This window comes from Syngnathoides biaculeatus, chromosome 6 (assembly GCF_019802595.1).
Source record: "Syngnathoides biaculeatus isolate LvHL_M chromosome 6, ASM1980259v1, whole genome shotgun sequence".
Classification (NCBI taxonomy): Eukaryota; Metazoa; Chordata; class Actinopteri; order Syngnathiformes; family Syngnathidae; genus Syngnathoides; species Syngnathoides biaculeatus.
In genome coordinates this window covers 16,143,545-16,169,443 of record NC_084645.1, presented here as the reverse complement: position 1 = coordinate 16,169,443, position 25,899 = coordinate 16,143,545, and the positions used below count along the sequence as shown (strand labels likewise).

General features: G+C 41.8%; 1 protein-coding gene across 3 annotated transcripts in view; it reads right to left on the bottom strand.

The window, feature by feature from the left end:
- Positions 1–22,265, bottom strand: part of mtss1la (MTSS I-BAR domain containing 2a) — a 28,187-nt gene extending 5,922 nt beyond the window's left edge. For all 3 annotated transcript variants that reach the window (XM_061823168.1, XM_061823169.1, XM_061823170.1), the window contains exons 1-8: positions 21,773–22,265; positions 17,624–17,685; positions 17,457–17,530; positions 2,328–2,412; positions 2,076–2,167; positions 1,909–1,983; positions 258–415; positions 62–169 (exon numbers count right to left, since the gene is read on the bottom strand). In XM_061823168.1, the coding sequence (XP_061679152.1) occupies positions 62–169; positions 258–415; positions 1,909–1,983; positions 2,076–2,167; positions 2,328–2,412; positions 17,457–17,530; positions 17,624–17,685; positions 21,773–21,841 (723 nt within the window). In that variant the 5' untranslated portion in view covers positions 21,842–22,265. The remainder of the gene's footprint in view (positions 1–61; positions 170–257; positions 416–1,908; positions 1,984–2,075; positions 2,168–2,327; positions 2,413–17,456; positions 17,531–17,623; positions 17,686–21,772) is intronic.
- Between the last annotated feature and the right edge of the window lie 3,634 nt (positions 22,266–25,899).

The following is a 25,899-nucleotide window of genomic DNA, read 5'->3' as shown; positions in this document are numbered from 1 at the left end:
AGCTGCATCAAAAATTCTCCCAAGCTTGGTTGGGATATTGAAACGATTCAATTTCTTTTACCTGCTCACTGGCAGGAGGAAGTTTGTGTGGGTCTTCAGTTAACAGCGTAAGGTCATCAACTATGGCCTGTAAGTGTGTTGTCTCTCCCAACATGGCAATCTCAACATTCTGCAACAACAACAAAAAATACAACTTATTTTACACCAATCCTCAAACAAATTCACACGGCATACAGTAATTCATTCTTGTTGCTCACCACAACTGGCTGCAGCAAATTAATGAATGTACAATAGCGCCCCCTCTCTTCTAAGAGTGCTCTGCGCACCGCCTGCTTCTCCGTCTCCTCCATGAGCAGGTACAGGTCGCTGACGTCCTGCATGGCGTTGTCTAGTTGTGGGCGCAGGTTGCCCCGCCCTGTGAAAGATGGAGGCAAGCATGTGTACAGAGTAACAGAAGAGAGGAAGAATGATGGGGAGTTTGAGAGAAGAGGCGAGAGAGAAGGAGGCGCAGAACCAGATGGGAAGTTATGAAGCGGGAAGATAAGCGTGTCAATAGTGCACCAAAGAAAGGGGGAGTCAAAAATGAAAGATGATTAGAAAACATATTTGTTTATCTAATGGGTTCATGTACATGGCAATGGGAGGACAATGAAGCATGTCAGAGATAATGACTTGATGCAGAGCTACTGGAGATGACTCGAAAACTCCTGAATGAATTCCATTAGGAAGGTGTTCATCAATCCTACTTTGACACCATGATGGTTGAACACAGGCAATGAAGAATGAAAGGATACGACGTTGATGAGTAAGATGCCACTTATATAACAGACAGCTTCATGGATCTGAACACAAAGATTCCCTCAGATATGTATTGTATACGTTTTTCAGTAATTGTTGTTCACAATAATATATTTGCATTACCCACACATTTTTGATGGGTGTGTTTGACTGTTAACCTCTCTCTGGATTTACAGGTTAGATTCAATTGTGCAGGTGTATGTGATCTTGTGTCCAATTGTTATAGTATTGGCAGAGTCAAACATTGTCATATAGTGGAACCTCTTTGGTTAACCAACATGTTGCAGGGGCAAGCTCTAACTTGTTGGTGTTGAGAAATAATTTCCCCCATAGGAAATAATAGGAACTGGCAGGATCATATCCCTTTATTAGCTCTACTGCTTGGGATGTGAGTCCTGTGTATGGTGTACATTCTGTTCCTTGCCTTGTAATGCTACTGCTGATTTATTGTCTACTTGGCCATATTGTATTGAGCAGCCTAGACAAGAAATGGTCAATTCCAAGTTCTACAGTCCTCATTTAATGAGTCACATGAATGAAGCATGAATGGACAGGGAGGACAAATACTTTGACTATGAACTTTATCAATGAACTTTCCCTGTGAGCACATACAAACTGTATGCAATGAGATGAAGACGAGTGTCTTGAACCTGCAAGTTTTCTCTGAATGACAGTGTTAAAATGGTTGTGATACCTAGAAGAACTAACACATGCATTTGTCATATGCTAAACTGAGCAGACGTACCGAGAAGCTCTAAAGTCGGGGGGGATATTGCCAGAAAGAAATCAAGGAGGGATTGGGAATTTAGGGTCAGGCAGGGAGGGAGAGAAAAACAAGCAATGTTAGCAGGACCAATACAGGACACAATTTGAAAATGTTGTACGAACGATGCAAGAAGACTTGTGCAAATGACAGCTTTGTTACAACCACTAATAGAGAGAAGGAGAGCTTTTGTTTTGTGTTCATCAAGTAGTAAACGTCAAGGAGTGAAGTTTTTTACATCAGGTTGCTCGCTTACTTGTAACTCTTGTATCTAACCCAAGATGGCGCTAGTTCAACTCAATTCACTTACACGAGCTGCGGTCAAACTCATTTTAAGCATTTCTCACCTTTTCTAGCCTTTTTCTGAAGTTTGATGGTGTCTAATGACTTTCGTTTAATTTCTTGCCGCGACCGCTTGTAATCTGTGGAGCAGGAAAGTCGCACGCTCAAAGATAATGCAATACTTTCTGATACTTTTTAATTATTATTTTAATTTAAAGAAAAATTCTTCCACCTTTGGCGTGGTCCTTGTCCAATTGATTGGCAGTTTTCTTCCATTCCTCTATTCTGTCCTGGAGTGGCGTGACCAGGCCTTCCATTAGAGCACTACAGTGAGAAGATGAGACAGAACATTTGTAAATTGCTTTGTCTGTCTTGGAGAGAACACTTATGGAGGAGATAAAGTTCAAATGAGATAAAATGGAATCTAAGAGCACAAATTCCTCACAAGTTGACGGGAGACAGACAACATTCAGAAGACACGTACTTGGTAAAGTGGCGGAGTTTTGCCTCGATGCTGCGGTGCCGCATGCACATCCTGGTCAAAGCGGAGCCAATATCCCTGGTGGCACCTTAAAATAAAAAGACAAAAATCATATGGGTTTTAAAAAAAGAATGGAAAGATGTTCCACAGAACTTTAGATTGAACTCATACAAAACTGACTTTTTTTTTTTTTTTTTTTTTCCAAAAGAAGTGCCAGCCTCAACAAGTGGCTTTCCCCTGCAACTGTAAGGTAGCAATTGTATAAGCAGAGACCATAAATGTCACATTTACAGTATGGGATTAAAGCAAATGTGAAATTGTCTGCAAACACGTCTACTGTATATCCCCTTCCTGATGAAATGTACCAACATTGTCCCTGATATATCATACTAAATTTGCAGATGTGGCCCGCGCCACAGTCTAAATGACAGCTTGTGAGAATTTCTTACTGTACTTTTCCTCTCCGTTGAAGTGTAATTAAATGGAGTCTTAAGCTCTAAAGCTCAGACGGGCCAGTGTCTCACTAATGGTTCACAGGCTAGTGCAGTATGTGGCAGCATTGATCCTCTCGTAATCTGGGCCACACATTGCTAATCTTAGGGTCTCTCACCACACATACAGGCCTAGCCAAGACATCCTTGTTCTGAAATGTGTGTGCACAGGTCCCCGAAGCAAATGTTCACGCCCCTGTATGGACAAGTGATGCAATTAACTAACCCCCGCACCCATCCAAAAATTCTCAACCCTTCTATCCCCGAGGAAAAAAAAGAGGGAAGCTAAAAGGGGATATCCCTCTATTCTTCCTTGGTTGGTCTGCCTTTCCGGTTCTCTTTGTTTCCTAAACACCATTCATGCAAGGCAGAAAGACAAGAACTGATTTGAAAGCTCCCTGCAAAATCAGGCTGTAAAGTCAAAGAAGCACATTGTGCTCTACATTGCTGTCCACTAAGATCTGCACTATTTTTGGTCGTCAGATAAAGAACCTGGAGAGAGGTTTAGGGTTAGGGTTAGGAGAGAGGACAGAGGACAGAGACCACCACAGTGTCAACCATTGGAACCATTCAAAGATACTCTGGATTCCACTTCAATGACACGCAATCATCATGTGTCTAAGAAAGTGGGCATCCCTTGAAGGGAATATTTACTATGTCCCATCAGATGATTGAGAAAGATGGGGGTGAGTTGGTTACATTTGAAATGTCATATAGGCAACAGCTGCAACCGGCACTAAACAACAAATAGATCTGTTGGACTTACTTATGGAAGTGGAATTCCTCTCACAGATGGACAATAAATTATTTGTATGATTTAATTTTTTAAAGTTTAAAGACGAATATAAGCTAATGTTAAATTTTTGAAGGCGTGACCACGTCACTACATCTTAACATGCTTGGCTTCTAACATGGTAAAAAAGGAAGAATTTGAGACATTTGACCTATTGTATATGACGTTATTATATTGTGCTATTACTTTTGTACAATTTCCCAATTGCTGACCTCTTTATAAAAAGGAAGTGAACTTCAAGGAATGCAGACTGTGCGAAGGAAATAGATCCGAGGCATGTGGACGCAGGTCATGCATCTCTCGCTAGCATTACAAGGCATGCGCAGCTGTGAAATCGCTCATCAACGTCACACGGCACGAGAGACCGAGACAAACGGGATCTCATCTCTTTAACAGACCTTTGCGAAGTCACTGCCAGGCAGCCGTGAGTACCCAACCCCCACCTTAATGTCTCACCTCCACCGGTGCATCCCGCCACCCCCCCATATTCTCCTCGACCCATCTCCTCTCTTCCTTTCCCTCCCCGAGGAGGATCGACTGACAGCTACATCCTGAGGAGGTCCAGTCGCTTCCTGGCCCGATCTGAAAGCCCTCCTGGCCTCTGGCCTCCACCGGATGGAATGGGACAGTATGAATCACTCCCACAGCTCCCTCACGTGTGACAATCACACACAAGCAAAGACAGGAATGAACTTGAGAATTTTGCTAATTCAAAATAAAAAGCCACTCATTTCTTTTTTTCTTGACTTTCTTGGCATGAAAGGTTGTTTTATACAGAGTAGCTGGGAAAGTTATTTAGTAGGTTTTCCCCCTTGTGGCTGAAGAGGAAGTCGGGATAACCCCCGAAGCAAACACTCGGATGTGAATGGACAAAGTCAAAAACAGGCTAGACTGCTGTTGTCCGACTCTGTCATGTATCTTGGGCCAGCCTACATTTGGGAGTGCCTCACGAGTTCGTTAGAACCAAACACTGCTCAATAATTCTAAATGCAAATTTGCATCACCTCTTTAAAATAACTTGATATGACTTACATTAGGGTGAAGCCCATGGTGGGAAAATTGCAAAGCTCCAGCACTGAGGTTCAGCTAAGTGTGGTCTAAACAGTCACCAAGCTCTGGTTCTCATTATCTTTCGTAATTCCTTTGGGAATGGGGAGTCCTTTAATAGGTCTGCAATATCACGGACTTCCCTGCCAAGGAGCCAGGAGCTACAGCACCTGATTCCTGATGTCTTCAGTATGGGAATTTTGCTGAACGATGGCTCTCATGTTTCATTGGACTCCTGAATTGGACAGAGCATCAGACCAGGCATTGCGAGCGGTACTACAAGATCTGTACTGCAGTTTGGCCCACTCTCTTGCCCCCAATAGAAAGTGTTTATACGGTCTAGACTGCAAAGGACATAGAGCATGCTCCATGGATAAATTCCATGAAAATCCAACTGTTATATTTGCACTTATTCAGCTTCTGCTGATATTGGGATTTTCCATTATCCGCGAGAAACAGCAATTCCTCAAATTGACACTACAGTCGGCATGCTGACTGTGGCTGGAACAGACAGTTAAGCCTGCTGCCTTTAGCCTCTCTCAGCTTATGAAAGTGCTGCTGAACGTGAACTGGCAGAGGCCACTAAGGGATGAAAAGAGCTGGTGGGATGAGAGAGGAGCCAGGGGGAGGATGAAAGCGGGCCCACACGAACGACAGGGTGCTGCCTGGCTAGAACTGGTTTTCAGGAAGAAGAATTTTGGTTAACTTGTGCAGGTGCAACAGGCACAGCCAGACTTCATATTTAAGGCTCTATAAATCTACACGCACCTGCCATTTTGTAAGGTCCACCGTAAAAATTGGATTTAAAAAAAAAGTTTTCACAAGATTATAATAATATCTTTTGATTGAAATTGTGATGCAAAATACAAATCAAACAATGTTTTGTTTTGTTTTTTTTTTGCAATTCGGGAGATGAGAGATGTTAGAAATGGCTCCTAGTATGAGTCACTCTATACTAGGGACTCAACTGACTAGTCAACATCTTTCTTCCGCATCGATGCTTAACATTTTAATTGCTAATTACGGTTGTGACTTTTCATCTTCCAATCGACCAATTTAATGAGGACTTTCAACTCCCCCCCCATCTGCTGCCGTCACTGGACAAATTTAGATGGTGTTTCATTTGGCGTTGCTGCTTTAATTCTTGCTGCAAGTTCAGAGGTCATGCAGGGATATATTATTCATGCACCAAAACTAAACCGAAAACCAATTTTACTTTGGTGAAATTTCGTTGCATTGCTAGTATGTATACCGTATATTCCGGACTACAAGTCACTCCGGAGTACAAGTCGCAACACCCATAAAATCCATAAAAACAAAGATAAAAACATATCTAAGTCACACTGGAGTATATGTCGAATTTTGGGGGAATTATATTTGATAAAATCTAATACCAAGAACAGACGTCATTTAAAATTTAAATGATGAACAGGTAGAATAAAAATAGAATAGAGGCAACAACAGGCTGAACGGTATGCTTACGTTATATGACAACTGAGAACGTGCCTGGTATGTTAACATAGCATTAAGAGTTATTCCGATAACTATAGCATGAATAACATACTAAGAAGCTTACCAAAACCATCCATGTCACTCCAAATGTCCAGTAATTAAAATCCAATGAAATCTTCAGCCTCGGTGTCACTTCTAAACAAGTCCACCAACTCCAGCGGTAGACGACGCGCCGCTTCCTCTTCTACATCGCTTACGTCAGACTCATCGTCAGTTGCAGTTACAACTAACCTATTCCTGCCTTTCTGAATCCTGACAGGATGGATTTGGCTGTCACGGAAGTCCATACTTTGTTGTCCCATCCAATGATTTCCCGGAAAGTTGCATCGTGCATTCACCCGGAAGCTGTGCTCTCCATCCGTCATCGTATACACGGGCCGAGAGCGCCCTCTTATTGTTATCAGTGTGAAAATAACAGATAAGTGACTCGAAAAATGGATGGATGGATGTAAAAATGTGCTAATAATTTCCCATACAAGTCGCTCTGGAGAATAAGTCGCCCCCCCGGTCAAATTATGAAAAAAACTGCAATTTATAGTCCAGAAAATACAGTACAGTATTTGTTTTCAGACTAGCAACAATCGGAATAGCAGACGTTAGCAGGGTTAACTACTATTTTCCCAAACCAGCAGCTCGACCAGACCGTTTGCTGCTTCACAGATCATTATGATTGATGATGAAACCGGACGGTTTGTTGAAGTGAAACATGCACAGGACTCCCACTAATTACTACAACTCCAAATAATGGGAAGTAATTGTGAGTAATTTTTTTTTTTTCTTATTTGTTCTCATTTGTTTCTATGCCTGTCCGCCGAAATATGACTTCATGGGTAACCGGTCTGCACCACATAAAATTGCTTTACTGCATTGAAAAGATATCAAAAGCTGGACGTTCTACTTTCACATCATCAAAAACATGCTTCAAAGCACAGCTATGGCTCAGTGCAAGCAGTCGATATAAAGACATATGCTTGCTGTCTTAAACAAGAGATCCGACTGAGTTTGCTGCATAAATTGAAGATGATAGACCCAGTATGAGACTTTAACAACCCAGCATAAAATCTCTTATCCAAGATCGAAAGAGCTGAACTTGAAAAAAAATGAGATCAAATCTGTTTCACATTATTTTATACAGCATGTCAAATTGTGGCGGCACGGTGCGAAAACTGGTTAGAGCGTCTGCTTCACAGTTCTGAGGACCGGGGTGCAAATCCCGGCTCCATGCCTGCGTGGGTTTTCTGTTTTGTGTTTTTTTTAATGCTGTTTTGGAATTGAATGCAACATCTTAATGGGTTAATAGGTTCAGTGTGTATGTATTTCAGCGGATATGATGGGTTAATATGTTGCACAACAATTCATTTTTACAAACTGCGTCTCTGAGAAGCATTCCAGAATACAGTATATGACATGAAAGGATTGTTCAACATAATACAAGCTGGATGTACCTTATGTCTTTTAACCTTTAAACATATAATAGATATATCAGTATCTAATGTACCACTTGCAGATTCAAAGGACTTATTTTCACTCCTTAGACTTGACTTTTTTACTTTTGATGAAATCCTAATAATCCCCAAAGTGTTTTGACAAAAGAATGGATGCAATTATGTGCTATATTTACTGTGTCTCCAGCCTGTGCGTCACTTCCTTGCATCTGTCTTCTCTTACATGTGGCAACATTACTGAAAGGCAAAGGAAACAACCTCCGCAGCGATTGTTTTAGTCCACGCGAGGAGTCAAACACACTCATCCTATTGTTGTCTGGGCCAGAGAGCACGCACAGCAATTTCCACCTCCCAAGTCACAACCTGAGGCGCTCGGAGAAGCAGACAGACTTCAGTGGGCCGTTATGTGGTGTAACCATGTTCTGGAGAGTATTATGTGGAGAAGGGGCAACCGGGGGGTGGGGAGAGATATTTCGGACGTGGAACCTCCTGTGAAGGAACATAAACGTTTCTAAAAATAAACTCAACCCCTTGCCTAAATGTGTTTTTCATTGAGGTTGAAAAGGGGGCTACTATACAGCGCAATAAATCGTGCGTATCCACACTTCATCCTCAGACATTTACATGTACACACTGGATCACCTTTTATGTTATTGAATGAATCCAGATGTACTACAATTTGAATAAAAGTATTGAAACCACAGAAAATACCACAAAACAATCTAAATGACACTGCATATCTTTGAAATTCATCCATTATGAAGAGTTACATAATAAGTAATAGAGGTCATGGTTGCACACCAACAACCTTGAGGGTGAGGCACGATATGTCCAGTCAGTCTCAAGGCTCTAAATGTGTTGTAGTTTTCAAATATTGCTCATTTCCAAACTGATAAGAATGCTGACTTTTTCCCACATTTGCGGCTCTCGCACTCTAAACGCAAAACAATAGTTTCAAGTGTGTCAATAAGAATTTTTGTCCATATCCACAAAATTATATGTGAGGTCAGTTTGTATGTGATGTTCAACATTCAAAAAGAGTGTGCCTCCGCTTGCTCATGATATCTTTTTATTTATTTGTTTGTTTATTAATTCAAAGGGTGTTTGGTGAGTTTTGGTTGAGGGTTCTCGAGTTCTTTCGCACTAAATTCATCCACGCAAGCCTATATACATATTCATTCTTTTGTTTCACACCCTCGAGTGACCGCTTCCACCAAGCCGCTCATTTGCAAACAATGCTGAAGGCTATCCTCACAGGCACTGCTACATCTGCCATTCGTACATCCGAAACGCATGACCCACTTCCTCCACCTGTGACCTGTGACCGCCGAGGCCACATTTACATTTTCATACGTTTTCAGGTTCTGAGCGCATTCAAGAAGAGAAAATGTTGACACTACAGAGACAGTTCAACTTTGTAGAATCCAAGTGAGAAGCTCAACTCAGATTTTGGACTGGCCTAAAATCACTCAAATTAACTCCCATTAGTGATTAAATCATCGAGCCATCCATTTTCTTCACTGCTTATCCTCATGAGGGTCACAGGGAGTGGTGGAGTCCATCACAGCTGTCAACGGGCAGGAAGCGGGGAACACCCTGAACTGGTTCCCAGCCAATCGCAGGGCACATCGAGACAAACAGCCGCACTCACAATCACACGTAGGGGCAAATTTTAGAGTGTCCAATTAATGTTGCATGTTTTTGAAATGTGGGAGGAATGGGGAGAACATGCAAACTCCACACAGGCGAGTCCGGGATTGAACCAGGGACCTCAGAACTGTGAGGCCAACGCTTTACCAGCTGAGCCACCATACCGCCCTGATTAATCAGAATATGAAAAAAGTCAGTGACTGGAAACAGAAGACAACTCATGGTTATGACTAATTAGTAGTTATTGTCAATATTGTGGGCCTGGTGTTAATTACGCTGATGATGGTTTGGACATGTTCAGAGGCGCGATAGTGAGTATGTTGATAGAAGGATGCTGAGGATGGAGCTGCCAGTAAAAAGAGTGAGAGGAAGACCAAAGTAAATGTTGATGGATGTTCTGACTGAGGACATGAGGACAGGGGTGTTAAAGAGGAGGATGCACGAGATAGGATAAAATGGAAAAAGATGACACGCTGTCATCCCTAAAGGGACAAGTTGAGAAAAAAAGAAGAAGATGACAAATATCTTTGAAGTGTAATGTTTGTAGTGTAGTGTAAAGTTGAAGAAAGTGTGCCTATAAAGTACCATTTTACATTGGACAACAAATGTTTTTTTAAATCAAATTTGAAAACTGATTTTTCTAGCATTCAATGATGATTTTCATCTTGGTGCCTGTCCTTGTGCTTTTTATTTTGGTTTTTTTTTGTTAACTTATCTAATGTAATCTCTTTTTGTACAGCACATTATTCTGTTGTTTTTAAAGTGATTTATAAATAAATACAACTGATTGATTCAAAATAGTTCTCCAGTAGTAGCATAAAAGAATAAAAATATCTATTGTGCACGCATATAGAAATGTGTACTCTGTTCCCAGGCCCAACCACAAATAGCAAAGATTAGCTAATAGGAACCCTTGCCCATTGCCCATTTGCAATAATTAAGTTGAAAAACAACAACAATAATTCTAACATCCCAAAATTCTTCGATATGCAAGGAAATACCACCAATAAGGCGACAAGGTGGAGCAGTTGGTTCGAGCGTTGGCCTCACAGTTCTGAGGATCGGGTTTCGAATCCGAGTTTGCATGTTCTGCCCATGCCTGCGTGGGTTTCCTCCCACATCCCCAGGACATGCATTCATTGGAGAGACTAATTTGGCCGCAAGTGTGACTGTGAGTGTGAATGCTTGTTTGTTTCTATGTGGCCTGCAATGGCTGCCAACTAGTTCAGGGTGTACCCTGACTCCTACCCGTTGAAAGCTGGGATAGGCTCCAGCACTCCCGCGACCCTCGTGGGGATAAGCGGCTAAGAAAATGGATGTATGGATACCACCAATAAGCATTTTTCATAAAAAAAACGTCTGCCCACCCACCACCTGGAAATCTAAATAAATTATTAAAAAAGGGGGCGGGGAATTATGATACTGAACGCAAATATGTGTGATAGACTGGACTATCTACTTATCAGTGTTCACTATGACTCTTCGCATGGTGCATTTCACATATAAAATTGTGGTATACTTATGTTAGTGCTCTAAGAGTAATGCTTAAGCAAAAAAGTATACAGTGGATCCCCCTCATATTTGCAGTATAGCATTTGCAAACTCAACTTAACCCCCATTATTTGTAAAAACCCGGGCTTATTATGTTTTTGACCTCATCCCTCACTTATTCACATGTTTTTCTCAGAGTTTTAGTTTAAGAGAGCATCAATTCACTGGGTTGAAAAAAAATTGCAAGGAAGTTGTCTGTTTTTTTTTAATTGATTTAGAACAATTTGGCATCTCTTAATTTGAAAAAAACGTCCGTTTAACTTGTTCAGGTCAGGTTTTTACAGTATGTTAAATTGACCTTTCATTTCAGGACTCAAACCCCTTTGAAAAACATGTGGCCACATTAAAAAAAAAAAGTTCAAAAATCTGTATGATTTTTTTATGATATGATGGGACGCTGCACACGAATGGGTTAAGATTCAGTACATTAAATTGTCTTGAGTCAGAAAAAAATATGATAATAGATTTGCTGTTGACCAGTGTTATTTGCAGTTTTTCAATATTTGTGCCAAGGCGTGAATAGCAGGGGTCCACTGTATAGCACAGGCCGACATCTGATTAGTGTTCATCAAGTAAATCACGTATTACATTGATCCAAAACCTGATTAAAACTGGGGGTCACCACAATTGCCGCAATTTATCCGGAGGCAGACGTAGACATAAATGGGTAGACTAGATCACAGTGGATGAAGGGACCCCGCTTTCATTGTCTCTAGTAGAGAGAGAAAGGGGGTCAACCACCAATCAGCTGACCACACAAAATGTGGTCCCATAACAGTTATAAAAAAAAATTATCACCATCTTAAATAAGCCCAGTCATTTTTTTACATAATCAGTGGAAGTATGCAGAATATTGTTGTCTTTCCTCATAAAGTGTTTTCTCTTCCAGCACTCTCACACTCTTTCCATCCAGAGTTCATGTGCAAGTGTTTCTGAACAAAATGTTCTTTTGAAGTCTGTTTGTCTTCTTAGCTTGGTATTCAGCCTCAGAATGAAAGCTATGCTGAACCTAAATATGTTTTCTCTTTAATTATTATTATTATTCCATTTAGCCTGCTCCTCGCACAACTATTGCAGCCTTTTGTATTTCCTCTCCTTTCTGAATGTAGTAATAACAATGGACCAAACAAATTTCAAAGAGAGGGAAAGTGAAAAATGCAGTAGTATTCTGGAAAGTGTTCCTGCATTGGTTTAATGTGGTAGATGTTTTTTGGCATTTCTCATGTAAAAGCTCCCAAAATATCTGACGCCTACATAACAATTTTCCGTGGTCTTTCATTTGGGATATGGATCATAATAGTATTGCACTGCCCACTGCTGTAGACGGGAACTGAAGTATGTGACCAATCCCTCAGGCAGAGCATTGTCCTATCCTTTTTCGTAGTACAGACAATACATCGTGTATCACTACCTCATGTCTGGTTAATTCATTGAAATGCTGTCGTGCTTTAATGATCTCACACTTTAGCTGACAGTGCGATTGCCATCCTGCCAACACACTGCATGATTAACTGATCCAAACCGTACCACCGCAAACCGCACTAGACTGGACCCCTTGGAAACTAATCTTAACAGTCTGCGGGGTTGCATTAGATTGGCAGACATGGTACATGAGAGACGGTTCTTTCATTTAAGGGACTGGTCTTTCAAAATCCCTCCAAATTATTTCAGTAAGTCAGAACGACATCGGATGTAGCTCTAGCTATCCAGCTGTGGTGCTTACATGACAACACTCATCCCCATGCAGGGCTTCAACACGACATGCCGAGCTTGATGGATGTCAATCTTGGTCACATGCAAACACTTTCATTATTTGACATGCGCGTGAAAAATAGCTACAGTGTTTAGACAGTGTGGAGAACAGTAATCCGCTGATCTCGCGCTACACTAGGGCAGGGTCATAACTCGTCCATGCCAGCTCGTCCAGATGGCGGGTAGGGATATCCGTCCCATCTGCCAGCCAAGAGAGGCACAGTGCACAAGGAGATTATTACTTCACTGACACACTGATCTACTAGCATGCCTCCACTCGATATGGACCGAGGCTGGATAAAGAGTAAAAGCGCTGGATTGCAGTAAACCAATGGGGCATTTTGCATCCATTAGCACTCCACCACTACTGCCTGGCACTTAGAGCCAAAATAGAGGCAAAACACAGACTTGCAAAGCAGTCTGCCTCAAGATCACAGTTTGTGAATTTTATAAAAACAGGGGCGTCCGCTCAGGAGGGGCGAGAGGCCAGTCTGAGTCTGTGTGTTATAGAGTTGGGCTAAGAGGATTAGCAAAACGCCTATGGCGGGCCTGGATACCAGGAGCTGCGGAAATCCCACTGCAACCGCAACCCCCACCCTCAGGCTCACCCCACTAACTGAATAGATGAACCGTGTATCGCCATACCCCTACGGAACATTAGTCGCCCACCAGCTGCCCTTTGACCCCTTTCTAATTGAGTCATGACCAAAAATGGAAGTCCAGCCCACAAAAACACATGTTAACAAACATAGCAACAGCAAAATACCAAACAGACAGCAGCAGCACTCTGTGGAAGTCTGACATGCACCACGCATTAGTTTAACATGGAGGGATAAAAACGGTCACCACAGAAACCAACACCGACAAACCTAAAAATATAACCTCCCCAGGAGTGGGCCACAGACTTATGTGTAAGGAAAGATGGGTGTTGAAACATGAACCAATTTTATTTTTAAAAATTGCAAAATTCTCCAATCACAAATTTCCGATGTGGTTGATGGACTTTTATTGAACCCAGCTGCGATCTTTCTTCAGATGGGGATCTTAAGACACAGATCCGTCAACGTGACAGCACCAAAAAGCCTCTCATCCGACTTCCTCCTGGCTCCCCAGAAAATACACATGCTGACATCGCGGCAAAGACCAGAAACCATAAATGGACTCCACAGGCAAGAGGAAGCGGTGAACATGGGACGCAGAGAGTGGCAGTTTGACATATCAACATACACACAGATACATACTCATGCACACATGCATGCAAGCGCACACATAGACAGACAGTACAATGTCTATGAGGCACTCCAAATAAGGTTATTACTGGTTGGAAACATTGCATAACTCAATTGGGGGGGAAATCATAAAAACCTTCTTTATACACTGTCACTCCGTGGATTGTAGAAGTGGAAAATTATTGGAGGAAATGTTGCTTTATTTGGCAACTATGTGCTCATTCTGCAGGGTGTGTGTGTCTGTGTGCATGCACGTGTGTGCACACTTGTGTCTTTGTTTTTTAATTTAGGCGAGTATGTCAAAGGTACTATCTGAAAATTGAAGGCAAAGATGTGCCTGTAAAGGACACTTTATACTCCCTTGGTCATGTGGCCGACGAAGCCCGCATTACATCATGTCACCTACGCCATACTTGCAGGTATGAAGAAGCCGTAAACTTGCTACAGTTCAGATATCCGTCAAGAAGAAACTTGTAGCTTGAAAACATCAATTTATAAAGGCATCCGAAGGAAAACAACGGTCTCTCTTGTGAGTTTTCAAGTATGCATAGTTTTGGTCGGTATTTTTAAACCTTCATCCATAGAGTGCTGCTTGTTGGTATATATATATATATATATATATATATATATATATATATAGGCATATATATGGTTTATAGTTTGGGAATAAAAGTACTAATCCAAATGTTAATGTCCTCAAGAAGGGAGTAGTGAAGTGAGTGGGTGTTTTGGTGACACACTTAAGGGATTTTCTGTGTATTCATCCATCTCTCTCATCACTCGGCTCCATACACCATTTTGATGTATTCTCTGATTGTTGGAAGTACAGCACATGTTCACCCCAAACTTTTCTATTGCCAAAAACGGGATCATGTAAGTTAATTTAACGTCCCACAATAAACTCAGGTGTTGCAAAAAGTAAAGTAAATGAAACAATGCAAAAAGACACAGCAGCAAGTGAACAGTGTGGGACTACTAATAGCGGCTGTTTAAAGGGGAACGTAACCTGCAAAGGTCAAGTACCCATTGATATAAGCGTGTGTGCATTCATGGTACTAGAGTTTCATTAATGCATGTTTAGAGCCTTTATATTCTCATTTGTGCTCACAGAGGGGGTTTTGACCTACATATTTCTCTCAACAATCAACTCTAAAGAAATCTGTGTTAATCAGCTGTGTCTGTGGCTAGTCTGCCTGTCGCTACCGTTGCCGCTAGCTCGGTGACAAAGCAGCTCAGCAGAACTCATTAGGACCAAAGAAACAATAAACTTGGATTATCACTTCTCTGAGCAGCCTTACCCCTGAACCTAGCCTGTCTTAAGAGCATTGTTCTTGTAGACGTCAGGGCCACATAGAGTCAACTATGATCATACTGCTTATCAGTGGTGTTTTAATGTAAATAAAACGATAGTTGTCCACAAAGTACAAAGTATCTCTCAACTGCGAAAAAAAATTCTCATCCAACTTGAAGATTCATGAAACTCCCTTCCATTTTCCGTACCAGTAATCCTCACTTGATTTGCAGGTGTGTTGAAGTCTATCCCAGTTTGGTCTGAGGGAGAGGCTGAATTTAAATAATGATGTCGAAATACCACACTGTTAAAATATGAATAGCAAAAAATTTCAAGCTGTAATACGATCTTCAGTGCTGTAAATATGACAGTCACGATTACAGACCGGCAATGCCAGTGTCAACAAAGTACTACGTTAACACCCGCCCCCCAATTTTCAGGTCGGGGGTGCTGGAGCTTATCCCAGCAGACTTCGGGCGAAAGGCGGACCACACCCTGAACTTGTCACCAGTCACTCGCAGGGCACATGAAGACAGGGACAAACATTCGCACTCCCAACTCCATCACTGAACTGAACCCATGCAACATACACCAAAGTCAGGCAAAGGTGCCATTACACCATCAGTGACTACATTGTGTAGTAGAAATCTAAGATTTTGGTGTTCCATTTTGCAAAGATCTCTAAGAATTATTGCGTTGCTTTGTGACCTTTAAAAATAAAAATATGATACCGATCAGATGAAAATTACGATCTGCCCAATTTCCCATTACATGATCACATCAGGGCATTTTTAATAAACATACATTTTGAATGCACTGTTATGTATTATGTGGCACGGTGCGTAAGGTGGAAACCGTTGGCTTCACAGTTCTAAGGACCCGGGTTCAATCCCAGCCCTCACTGTATGGAGTTTGCATGTTCTCCCCATACTTATGTGGGTTTTCTCCAGCCACTCTGGTTTCCTCCCACATCCCAAAAACATGCATTAATTGGACACTCTAAATTGCCCGGAGGTGTTATTGTGAGTGCGGCTGCATTTGCCCTTCAATTGGCTGGCAACCAGATCAGGGTGTACCCTGCCTTCTGCCCGTTGACAGCTAAGATAGGCTCCAGCGCTCCTGCGACCCTTGTTAGGATAAGTGGCTCAGAAGATGGATGGATTGATGTTATGTATTAAATGTAAATTACACAGAATAGCATTGTAGTGTCACTAATAGTCCTGCTCCTAATTACATAACAGCTGCTACTTACTTATATTTTCTTTTATTAAACTGTAGTTGTGTATATCAGGGTGTCGATTTATATATATTTTCTCTGAGAAAGGTCATAAACCTTTACAGTGAAGATGACAGTGTGGATGGTATTTTGAAGATTGACAGCTTGGGCCATAAATAGTTGCGGCCTTAGTGCAGAAAATAATTGCAGTTATTTCTAACACTGAAACAAAAGCTTTCAGGATCAGGCAATCCCACGGTCAGACGCTTGCAGACCTCTGATCACTTTTCTAAAAGAACATTTTTCTTGACTTCAAAGCTCAGCCTGGCACTGTTTATCCTGGTCGGCAGTGTGGCAGCAAAGCACGGGTTTAGCATTGAGAGAGATATCAAAAAATAGCCCAGAAAGGTTGAAAGAGCTGACACAACTCCAAATGGCTTTTGGCTCTGGGGCCTCTGCTTCATGTGGTATGAAAGAAATGGGACCCATAGGGATGGGTATCAGACTACATTTTGTCGATCAGCTGTGGTGAAAATTAACAATCAATTAATCGATTGACCGTATTTTTAAAGAGATGGGAGATTCTTTTGAGTTATATGCGGATGTAAACCTTAACTGATGTCATGTTGCCTTCTTTAGACCGGAAACTCCGACTGCCTGTTGCCCCCAAGTAGTGCACTCAATGTCGTAAGGGTACGATTGTGTGATCAAAAATCAGATCCCACACAACTGATCAAAATTATAATAAAATATAAATTATATGAATTACTACTCTGAGATGATCTCCCCTTTGCAGGTTTTACAGAAATTAATCTGGAAAAAAAATATTCAAAATGATGTGAATATGAATTTCAAACTGGGACCCTTATACAGTGAAGAAAATAAGTATTTGAACACCCTGCTATATTGCAAATTCTTCCACTTAGAAATCATGGAGGAGTGTGATTCCTTGATTTTTCTTTTTAGATTATCTCTCTCACAGTGGACATGCACCTACGATGAAAATTTCAAATCACTCCATGAGTTCTAAGTTGGAGAACTTGCAATATAGCAGAGTGTTCAAATACTTGTTTTCTTCACTGTATAGAGTATACAGTATAACACATATTTCCATTGAGTTAGACAAAAAAAAAAAAAAAAAAAAAACAGCCTTACCCCTTGAGTTGGTTGCCATGTCCGCCACTTTCTGAAAAGCATCTAAAAATGCCACGGCTGCCAGAATTGTGGTCCTGAAAATATGTGGATATTAGATGATAATAAACAGTAAGAATTCAGGATTAGGATTCAACAAAGGTCAAACTTCTGATAAAGGTGCAATTCACCTTAGTTGAGAATGCAGTTTTGTAGCCTTGGCACTGAAGTCTTCCCACACTGGGTAAGAGCTCTGATAAGAGTCCCCCAAAAAAGAAATAAAAGAGTTAGACATAATATTGTTGAACATCATCTCATAATGTGGTTCAACTTGAAACTTGACGATGGTTGCTCAGTTCCACACCAGTTGGAATAAATTCAAATGGTGTCGGAACCATGTAAACAGTCATCAACTTCCTAGCCTGAGGCAGGAAACAGGTCTGTGAAGGAACCTAAACGTCATCTTCTGTTTTTATTGCTATAAGCTGGTATTTGAACGGCTGGTATATACTCTAAGTAAGATCCACATAAGCGCTCCTATCATTATGTGACCCCATGCATGTCTTGAAAGAAATCTGTTTTGGATTTTGCCCAGGTTAATCAGTCACTGCCTTGAGCTCAAAGAACAGAAGCCAAACATGAAACACATTCAAGGCCAGATCCCGCAGAGGGGAGTGGGGAGCCAAGACTGAAAGATTCACTTTTTACTGACAGGCCACGACATCTAATGAGGCAAAACATTCAATGTTCTGTCTTTAAAGAGTAACAGAACAGCATCACAACTGTAATAAGTGAACACGTTTGTGGAGCGCCATGCTCGTGTTCGTTAGCCCACCAGTTTTGAGTGAACATGGTACTTCTTGTTTTACGGAGGATAGCATCAGACTGTACCATTTTCAATACTAGGGTGGTCGGCAAAGGCTCAAAAGGCGAAAAGAAAATAAATTTGAAAAAAATAATTCAGCAGTGTGTTTCATTTTGTTTTTGGTTTTTGTTTGCCCATCTGTTTGTTAGCTCGCTGCTGACCCAATATTGAAAATGTTCTTGGCACATGTTGGTGCATTCCAACCAATTAATGGCAATAAAAACATTATCATTCCCATTTAGAACCTCACTTCCTTCCCTGGAACAGTAACAGTAATGTTCAGAATTTCAAGAATTTTAAATATTTGAAGCTTTCCGGGCGGCATGATGGCGTAGCTGTAAAGCGTTGGCCTCACAATTCTGAGATCCCTGGTTCAATCCCGGACCCGCTTGTGTGGAGTTTGCATGTTCTCCGTCTGCGTGGGTTTTCTCTGGGCACACCGGTTTCCTCCCACATTCCAAAAACTTGCAACATTAATTGGACGCTCTAGATTGCCCCTAGGTGTGATTGTGAATGCGGCTGTTCGTCTCGATGTGCCCTGCGATTGGCTGGCAACCAGTTGAGGGTGTACCCCGCCTTGACAGTTGGGATAGGCTCCAGCACTCCCCGCGACCCTTGTGAGGATAAGCAGCCAAGAAAATGGATGGATGGATGGATGGATGGATGGATGGATGGATGGATGGATGGAGCTTTCCATGGGAATGAATCAAAATTCATGTGAGTTTATGGGAATTAAAAGAAATGTATGGGAATAAAGGAGAATGAAATCATTAAATTACAACACAAAGCTTGGATTTCAATACAGAACGTATATGTACTTAGGGAAAATATATTTGAACATAATCCTGACTAAAATAACCTGATTTCATGCGAGTAAATTGGGACGCTTGACTCTCTAACAGGTGTCTAATTAGCTTGTAGGACCCACAGCTTCCTGGTGAAAAAGGGATGTGCTGCCAAGACAGCTGAAGGAGGTGGAAAAGGATGTGGGCAAGGGGGGTAGGGGGTTGTACGATGCACGGAAATAGCAGAGGTGGGGGACGTCACGTCCACAACCGCCATCTGACGAGGATATAAATGTCGTTCTTTGAGGGTGGCTGGTTACCACTCCAGGGTATAGCCCAGCTCACCTGCAAGCTTAATAAGATCAAGCGCAATAGAAATGGATGGATGGATGGATGGATGGATGGATGGATGGATGGATGGATGGATGGATGGATGGATGGATGGAGGATGGATGGATGGATGGAAGTATCACGTTGAGAAAAGTTCTACAACGGTATCTTTCCTGGCTCCTCTGAACATTAAGGGAAAAGCAACTATGTTAAAACACGAGTCAAAGACCTGAATGAGAAATAATCAGTGAATGAAAGCAGTGAACAGTTTAAATTACAGCAGTTAACTTCGTTTTAGGTGTATGACAATTTGGATTTTGTAAAATGCAAGAACTCAACCCAACTCCAACAGTCAGTCTTCTGCATCTTCCGAAATGCGCCACTTCCATCCCACAGCAACAAAGTTTAGAAGTGGTGCATATTTTGTTGAGCTCGTTTTTTATTAGGTAGCGGATACACTTGTATGAATATTAAAAACTGGAGCCTTGAAACATCCATCCATTTTCTGTAGCACTTATCATCACAAGGGTCATGGGAGTGCTTGTAGCCTATCCTGGCTTCTTAGGCAGGGGGCGGGGCATATATAGAACCAAACAACCATTCTCACCTACAGGCAATTTAGAGTGTCCGATTAATGTTGCATGTTTTTGGGATTAAGCCAAAAACCCAGGCAAACAAGAATGTGCAAATTCCACGCAGGCTGTGCCGGGATTTGAGACCCAGTCCTCAGAACTGTGAGTCCAACGCTCTAACCAGTCAGTCAGTCACTTATAACATTACCTATACCGTATAATGAAGGCTTTCCTGATGATGATTGTTTGAGTGGAATAAAAATATCTCTAATTTATATAATTTCCTATGGTAAAATTGTCTCCAAATGTGAACCAATATCATTTTAACAATAGAATTTTCCCGTGCAGTCAATGCAGTCGAGCATTTCATGTACGAGCACGACACAGTAAATTTAATCTATCTTATGTAGACAGTTGAGATCACCACAGGAAACTGTGGGGTCTGTGCAGCCCCCCGGTTGACAAAGCTGGTCTGGCAGGCTTGTGTTGACCAGTCAGGCGGCAGGAATGAGGTCAGATCTCTGTCTAGGACAGTGGACACGGACAGTGCTGACTCAGGGCTTTAGCCTCATTCATCTGCTTTTCAACGAAACACTTTTTACTGAGTCTCTGTCTCTCTGCCCGGCCAACACAAAAGGAAATGCGTGAAACTAAAGCGGCGCCTGCCAATAGCTGAGAGCTAATTTGGTTGGAGCTTGACAGAGGCTCCATAAATAGTTGGTCCAGAGCACCGCGGCCCCCTGCCAGCGAGCGATCAGTAACAATTCTGCTCGATGCTCGACATACTTGTCAACATCAAGTAAAACAAGCCGGGGCGACACTTTTTGGAGAGCCGTCTCTCAGGCCTAATGAATGTGTCCGCACTTTCCATCTGTTGTCGTGAGCAACCATGGACCACCCGGGTTCAACTTCCTTCGCTGGGACCCTCCTCCCCAACATAAAAACACATGCTTGAATCTGGGTCGTACAAAATAGGACGCAAACATTTTGCCGCTGCTTTTGTTTTGTGTTTTAAGGCCGCATGTCAAATCAATGACACCACAGAGCATATTATATAATATTCTGAGCTGTTTTTGATGTAGAGAGTTGTTATTTTGCTAAAAGCATTCCTCCATGCCTGAGATTTAATCCAGTGAAAATATACAAACTGGGATAAAAAAAAAAAAGGACTGAGATCAACAACAAGGACATTTTCATCTGGGCATAAAATTACTTTACTTTATTTCTAACTACCTGACTTTTGTTTTATTTTGCAGACTGTATGCTAGCATTCTTATTGAACCCTGTTGTAAATCGATAGGTTCTAATCATGACTAAAGTGTCCTTGAAATATACAAACATGCCGCAAGTGCTGTTCTGTGGCGTAAAATAATGTATTTCTTCATATTACAGCAAGGTGCGTTTGTTTACTCAAGTGTACGCTGCAGCTATTAGGTTAAGGTCCTTATTAGTCAAATTATTATTTGTAATTAAAATATACATTAAAAGGAGTACAAATAATATATAACTATTTATTAATAATCTGAAGCCTATCGGACATCAGTTTAAAAGTAGTTGTTGATGTTTTTAAGGCAACGTTGGCGAAAAACCTGCTGCACATTATGTAAATTACACAAAGGGAAACATGTTTCATCTCCAGTTTGTCCTGCAGGCTCTTTGCAGCGGCGAGGTGGAAGCGGAGGAGGGGGCGAGGAAAGACACAAAGGCAGTAAAATGATTCCCGATCGGAAACTGTGGAGGCAACTACAAGGTAATAAATGCCACTACTTCATTTAGTTAGTTTCTTACCTTCATGTCGTTTACGATAGCCTGGAACAAGCCACCCAGCGCTCCACACTCCTTCTCCACAGACTCCATGCTCTCACAAATTCAAATGAAAAAGGACTAAAAAAGGAGGCAAAAGAGCATCAGACACTTCTGCTGCGCGCATCGACGTCCTCAGTTGTCCTCTGCCGGGGCAAAGAGAGGACGCGAACCCGCAAAAACCAGCTGCCTGGGGCGCTCACGGACAAAAACACAAGTGTTGAGTTCGATAGAACCCGGCTCGTGCTCAGTCGGGCAGTGGAGGCGAGGGGAGCTACAGCCGGGGAACGTGGAGGGCACATGCACAGTGGCTCCACATGATCCCTCGCACACGCAACACACGCACACAAAAAGAAGACCGGAGCTCGGTGGTCCTGGGAAGAGGGCAGATTTGCCGGAGGCGCGGGTTCCGAACGCGGGAGCGCGCACGGTCGTTCGCCGTAGCAGCAGATGTCGAGGAGCCTCCAGAAACACGATCCACGGGAATGGAAAGGGGGGCGAGTGGAGGTTTTTTTTTTCTTTTTTTTTTTTGGGGGGGGGGGGGGGGGCGACTTAATGGCCAATGTTTAGGAGGGGGCGGGGACAAGGAGGAGAGGCGTCCCCCGCTTCCCTTCGCCCCCAGCAAAAGTGAAGCTGCGTGTCCTTATTGGATCGCTCATTGTGCGTGCGCATGGATTGGAGGTTTATGTTAATGAAGATCTTATTGTTTTCAGAAAAAAAAGTATGTGGGGCATGATCACATTTTAACAGATTATCTTACATTTAGACAACAAAGGAAATAATCAAAACAAGTTGACACTGTCCATGACATCATAACATATCGATCTGTCTAGCTATCCAGCTATTTGGTGATCTTTAAAACAACCCCAATTCCAGTGAAGTTGCGACGTTGTGTTAAAGAAACAAAAATGAATTTGCAAATCACAGTCAACCTATGTTTAATTGAATACACGACAAAGACGAGTTATTTAGTGTTCAAACCGATCAACTTTATTGTTTTTCCACAAATAATCCTAAACTTGGATTTTTATGGCTGCAACACATTCCTAAAAAGGATTGAGAAAGTTGAGGAATCCTCATCAAACACCTGTTTGGAACATCCCACAGGTAAACAAGATAAATGGGTATGAAAGGATTTTCCTTGAATTGCTCAGTCATTCATAAGCAAAGATGGGATGAGGTTTACATCTTTGTGAACAAGTGCATGACAAAAAAAAATGTCAAAGAGTTTCAGGACAATGTTCCTCAACATACAATGATGAGGAATTTTGGGAGTTTATCATCTACGGTCCATAATATCATCAAAAGATTCAGAGAATCTAGAGAAATCCCCACATGTTAGCAGCAAGGCCAAAAACCAATATTGAATGCCTGTGACCTTCGATTTGTCAGACAGCAGTGCATCAAAAACAGACATCAATGTGTAAATGATACCACCACATGGGCTCAGGAACACTAAAGAAAACCAATGTCAGTAAATACAGTTCGCCGCTAACTTAAAACTTTACTGTGCAAAGGAAATTTATCAACAATACGCAGAAACGCCGCCAGCTTCTCCGGGCCCAAGATGATCCAAGATGGACAGATGCAAAGTGTTAAAGTATTCTGTGGGCTGACAAATCTCATTTCAAATTGTTTTTGGGCCAAAGAGGAAAAGAACATTTTGACAGTTGTGGGCGCAAAGTTCGAAAGCCAGCATCTGTGATGGTATGGGCCTGTGGAAGTACCAATGGCATGGGTACTTTTAGACATCTGTAAAGGCTCAATTAATGCTGAAAGGTACATACAGGTTTTGGAGAAACATACTGCCATCCAACTAACATCTTTTTCATGTACACTCCTGCTTATTTCAGAAAGACAATGCTAAACCACATTCTGCACAGAGTGGCTTAGTAGTAAAAGAGTGCAGGTACTAGACTAGCCAGCTTGCAGTCCATATCTGTCTCTGATTGAAAATGTGTGGCCCATTATGAAGTGTAAAATATGACACCGGAGAACCTGGACTGTGGAACAGCTGAAGCTGTACGTCAAGCAAGAATGAGAAAGAATTCCATCTACAAAGCTTCAACAATTAGTGCCCTCACTTCCCAAACATTTGCTGAATGTTGTTAAAAGAAAAGGTGGTGTTACACAGTGGGAAACAAGACTCTGTGCCAACTTTTTTTGGAACGTGTTCCAGCCATGAAATTCCAAGTTAATGATTATTGGTAAAAAAAAATAGTATATCAGTTTGAACATTAAATATCTTGTCTTTTGTTGTGTCTTGAATTAAACATGGGTTGAACATGACTTGCAAGTCATTGTGATCAGTTTTTATTTGTTTAACACAATGTCCCAACTTCATTGGAATTGGTGTTGTATCTAGCTCATGTATTTGGCTGGAAAAAAACAGTGGATTGCAACAAACTGCATAAGATGCTTTAACTATAGACTTGATGCTTTAATTTGAGAGTATTTAGATCCAACTCGGGTGAGTGGTGTAGGAATGACCAAAGTTTGAATGGAGTGTATACTTTCCACTTTTAAGGGACTATAAGTAAGGGGACAAATTAACAACCACAAATCAAACATTCAGTTTTGAATATCTGTTTGCAAATCCTTTGCAGTCAACTACAACCTGAACTCAGCAATGCATAAACGTCACCGGATGCTGAATTCATCAGGTTAAATATCAGCACAAATCAGTGAAATGATAACATGATACTACATCTGAAGCTACCTAGGAAAAACTCCATTACCTTGTCAGAATTTGCTGCAGTCGACCAAAAAAAAAAAACTGAAGAGAAAAGAGTTCAGCACCTAAATCCATCCATCCATTTTTTTAGCCACTTATCCTCACAAGGGTCGCAGGAGTGCTGGAGCCTATCCCAGCTGTCAACGGCCAGGAGGCAGGGTACAACCTGAGCTGGTTGCCAGCCAATCGCAGGGCACATCGAGACAAACAGCCACACTACCAATCACACCTCGGGGCAATTTAGCGTGTCCGATTAATGTTACATGTTTTGGGGATGTGGGAGAAAACTGGAGTGCCCGGAAAAAAAAACCGACGCAGGCACGGGGAGAACATGCAAACTCCACACATGGAAGGCCGGGATTGAACCCTGGACCTCAGAACTGTGAGGCCAATGCTTTCCAGGTGATCCACCGTGCTGCCCAACCAAAACCTTAATTCAACAATTCACTACAAAATTGTTTTGTCTGCACATTTTCCACGTATTACCTTCAAGCATCCATCTATACGACCTACCATCCATTTTCTGAGCTTCTTATCCTCACAAGGGTTGCGGGAATGCTGGAGTCTATCCTAGCTATCCACAGGCAGGAGGAGGGTTCACCCTGAATTAGTTGCCATCTTACAGAGACAGACAACTAGTCACACTCACAATCAATTTGGAGTCAATTCATGCATGTTTTGGGGGGTGTGGGAGGAAATTGGAGTGCCTGGAGAAAACCCACACAGGCACGGGGAGAACATACAAAGTTCACAAAGGCGGGGGATTAGAACCCCTGTCCTCAGAACTGTGAGGCAAACACTCTTAACCAGTCACCCACTGTGTCATCACCGTCTAACAGAATACGAAAATGACTTTGGTGTGACTTTAGGAAATAATTCTTACTTCACTGGTAAAACTGCAAATTATTAACTGTATTATCTGTTCTTTACCATCTGTGCCTGTCTAATTTGGCCACATGTGGTGCTCCTCACAACAAGCACTGAGCATATAGGGCCATATGGCTGGATGTACCATATTGTTTGGCTACAATTGATCCCAGGAAGTCAGTGCTTTTTGTTCAGGAAACAGTCACACCCCTCATTACATGACTACATTTCCTTTTAACAGATTGTTGTTTTTTTTATCAATCAACCAAATACTGACACCATGTAATTCACGTAACATTATCACAGAGTTGCAAACACAAAATGATCAAAGGATGTTTGAGTGATCGTTTGAGACTAGAGCCCCCGTACAGTAGAGTGTGATTAGAAAAATATCCTGATGGGGATCTGTATTACGTACTTTGAAACTTCAGAAACATTTTTTTAAGCGGTCTGGGATCTGGTAAAGGGATATGCTTGACTATTCATGATTTTGCCAAATGAATTCATCGTT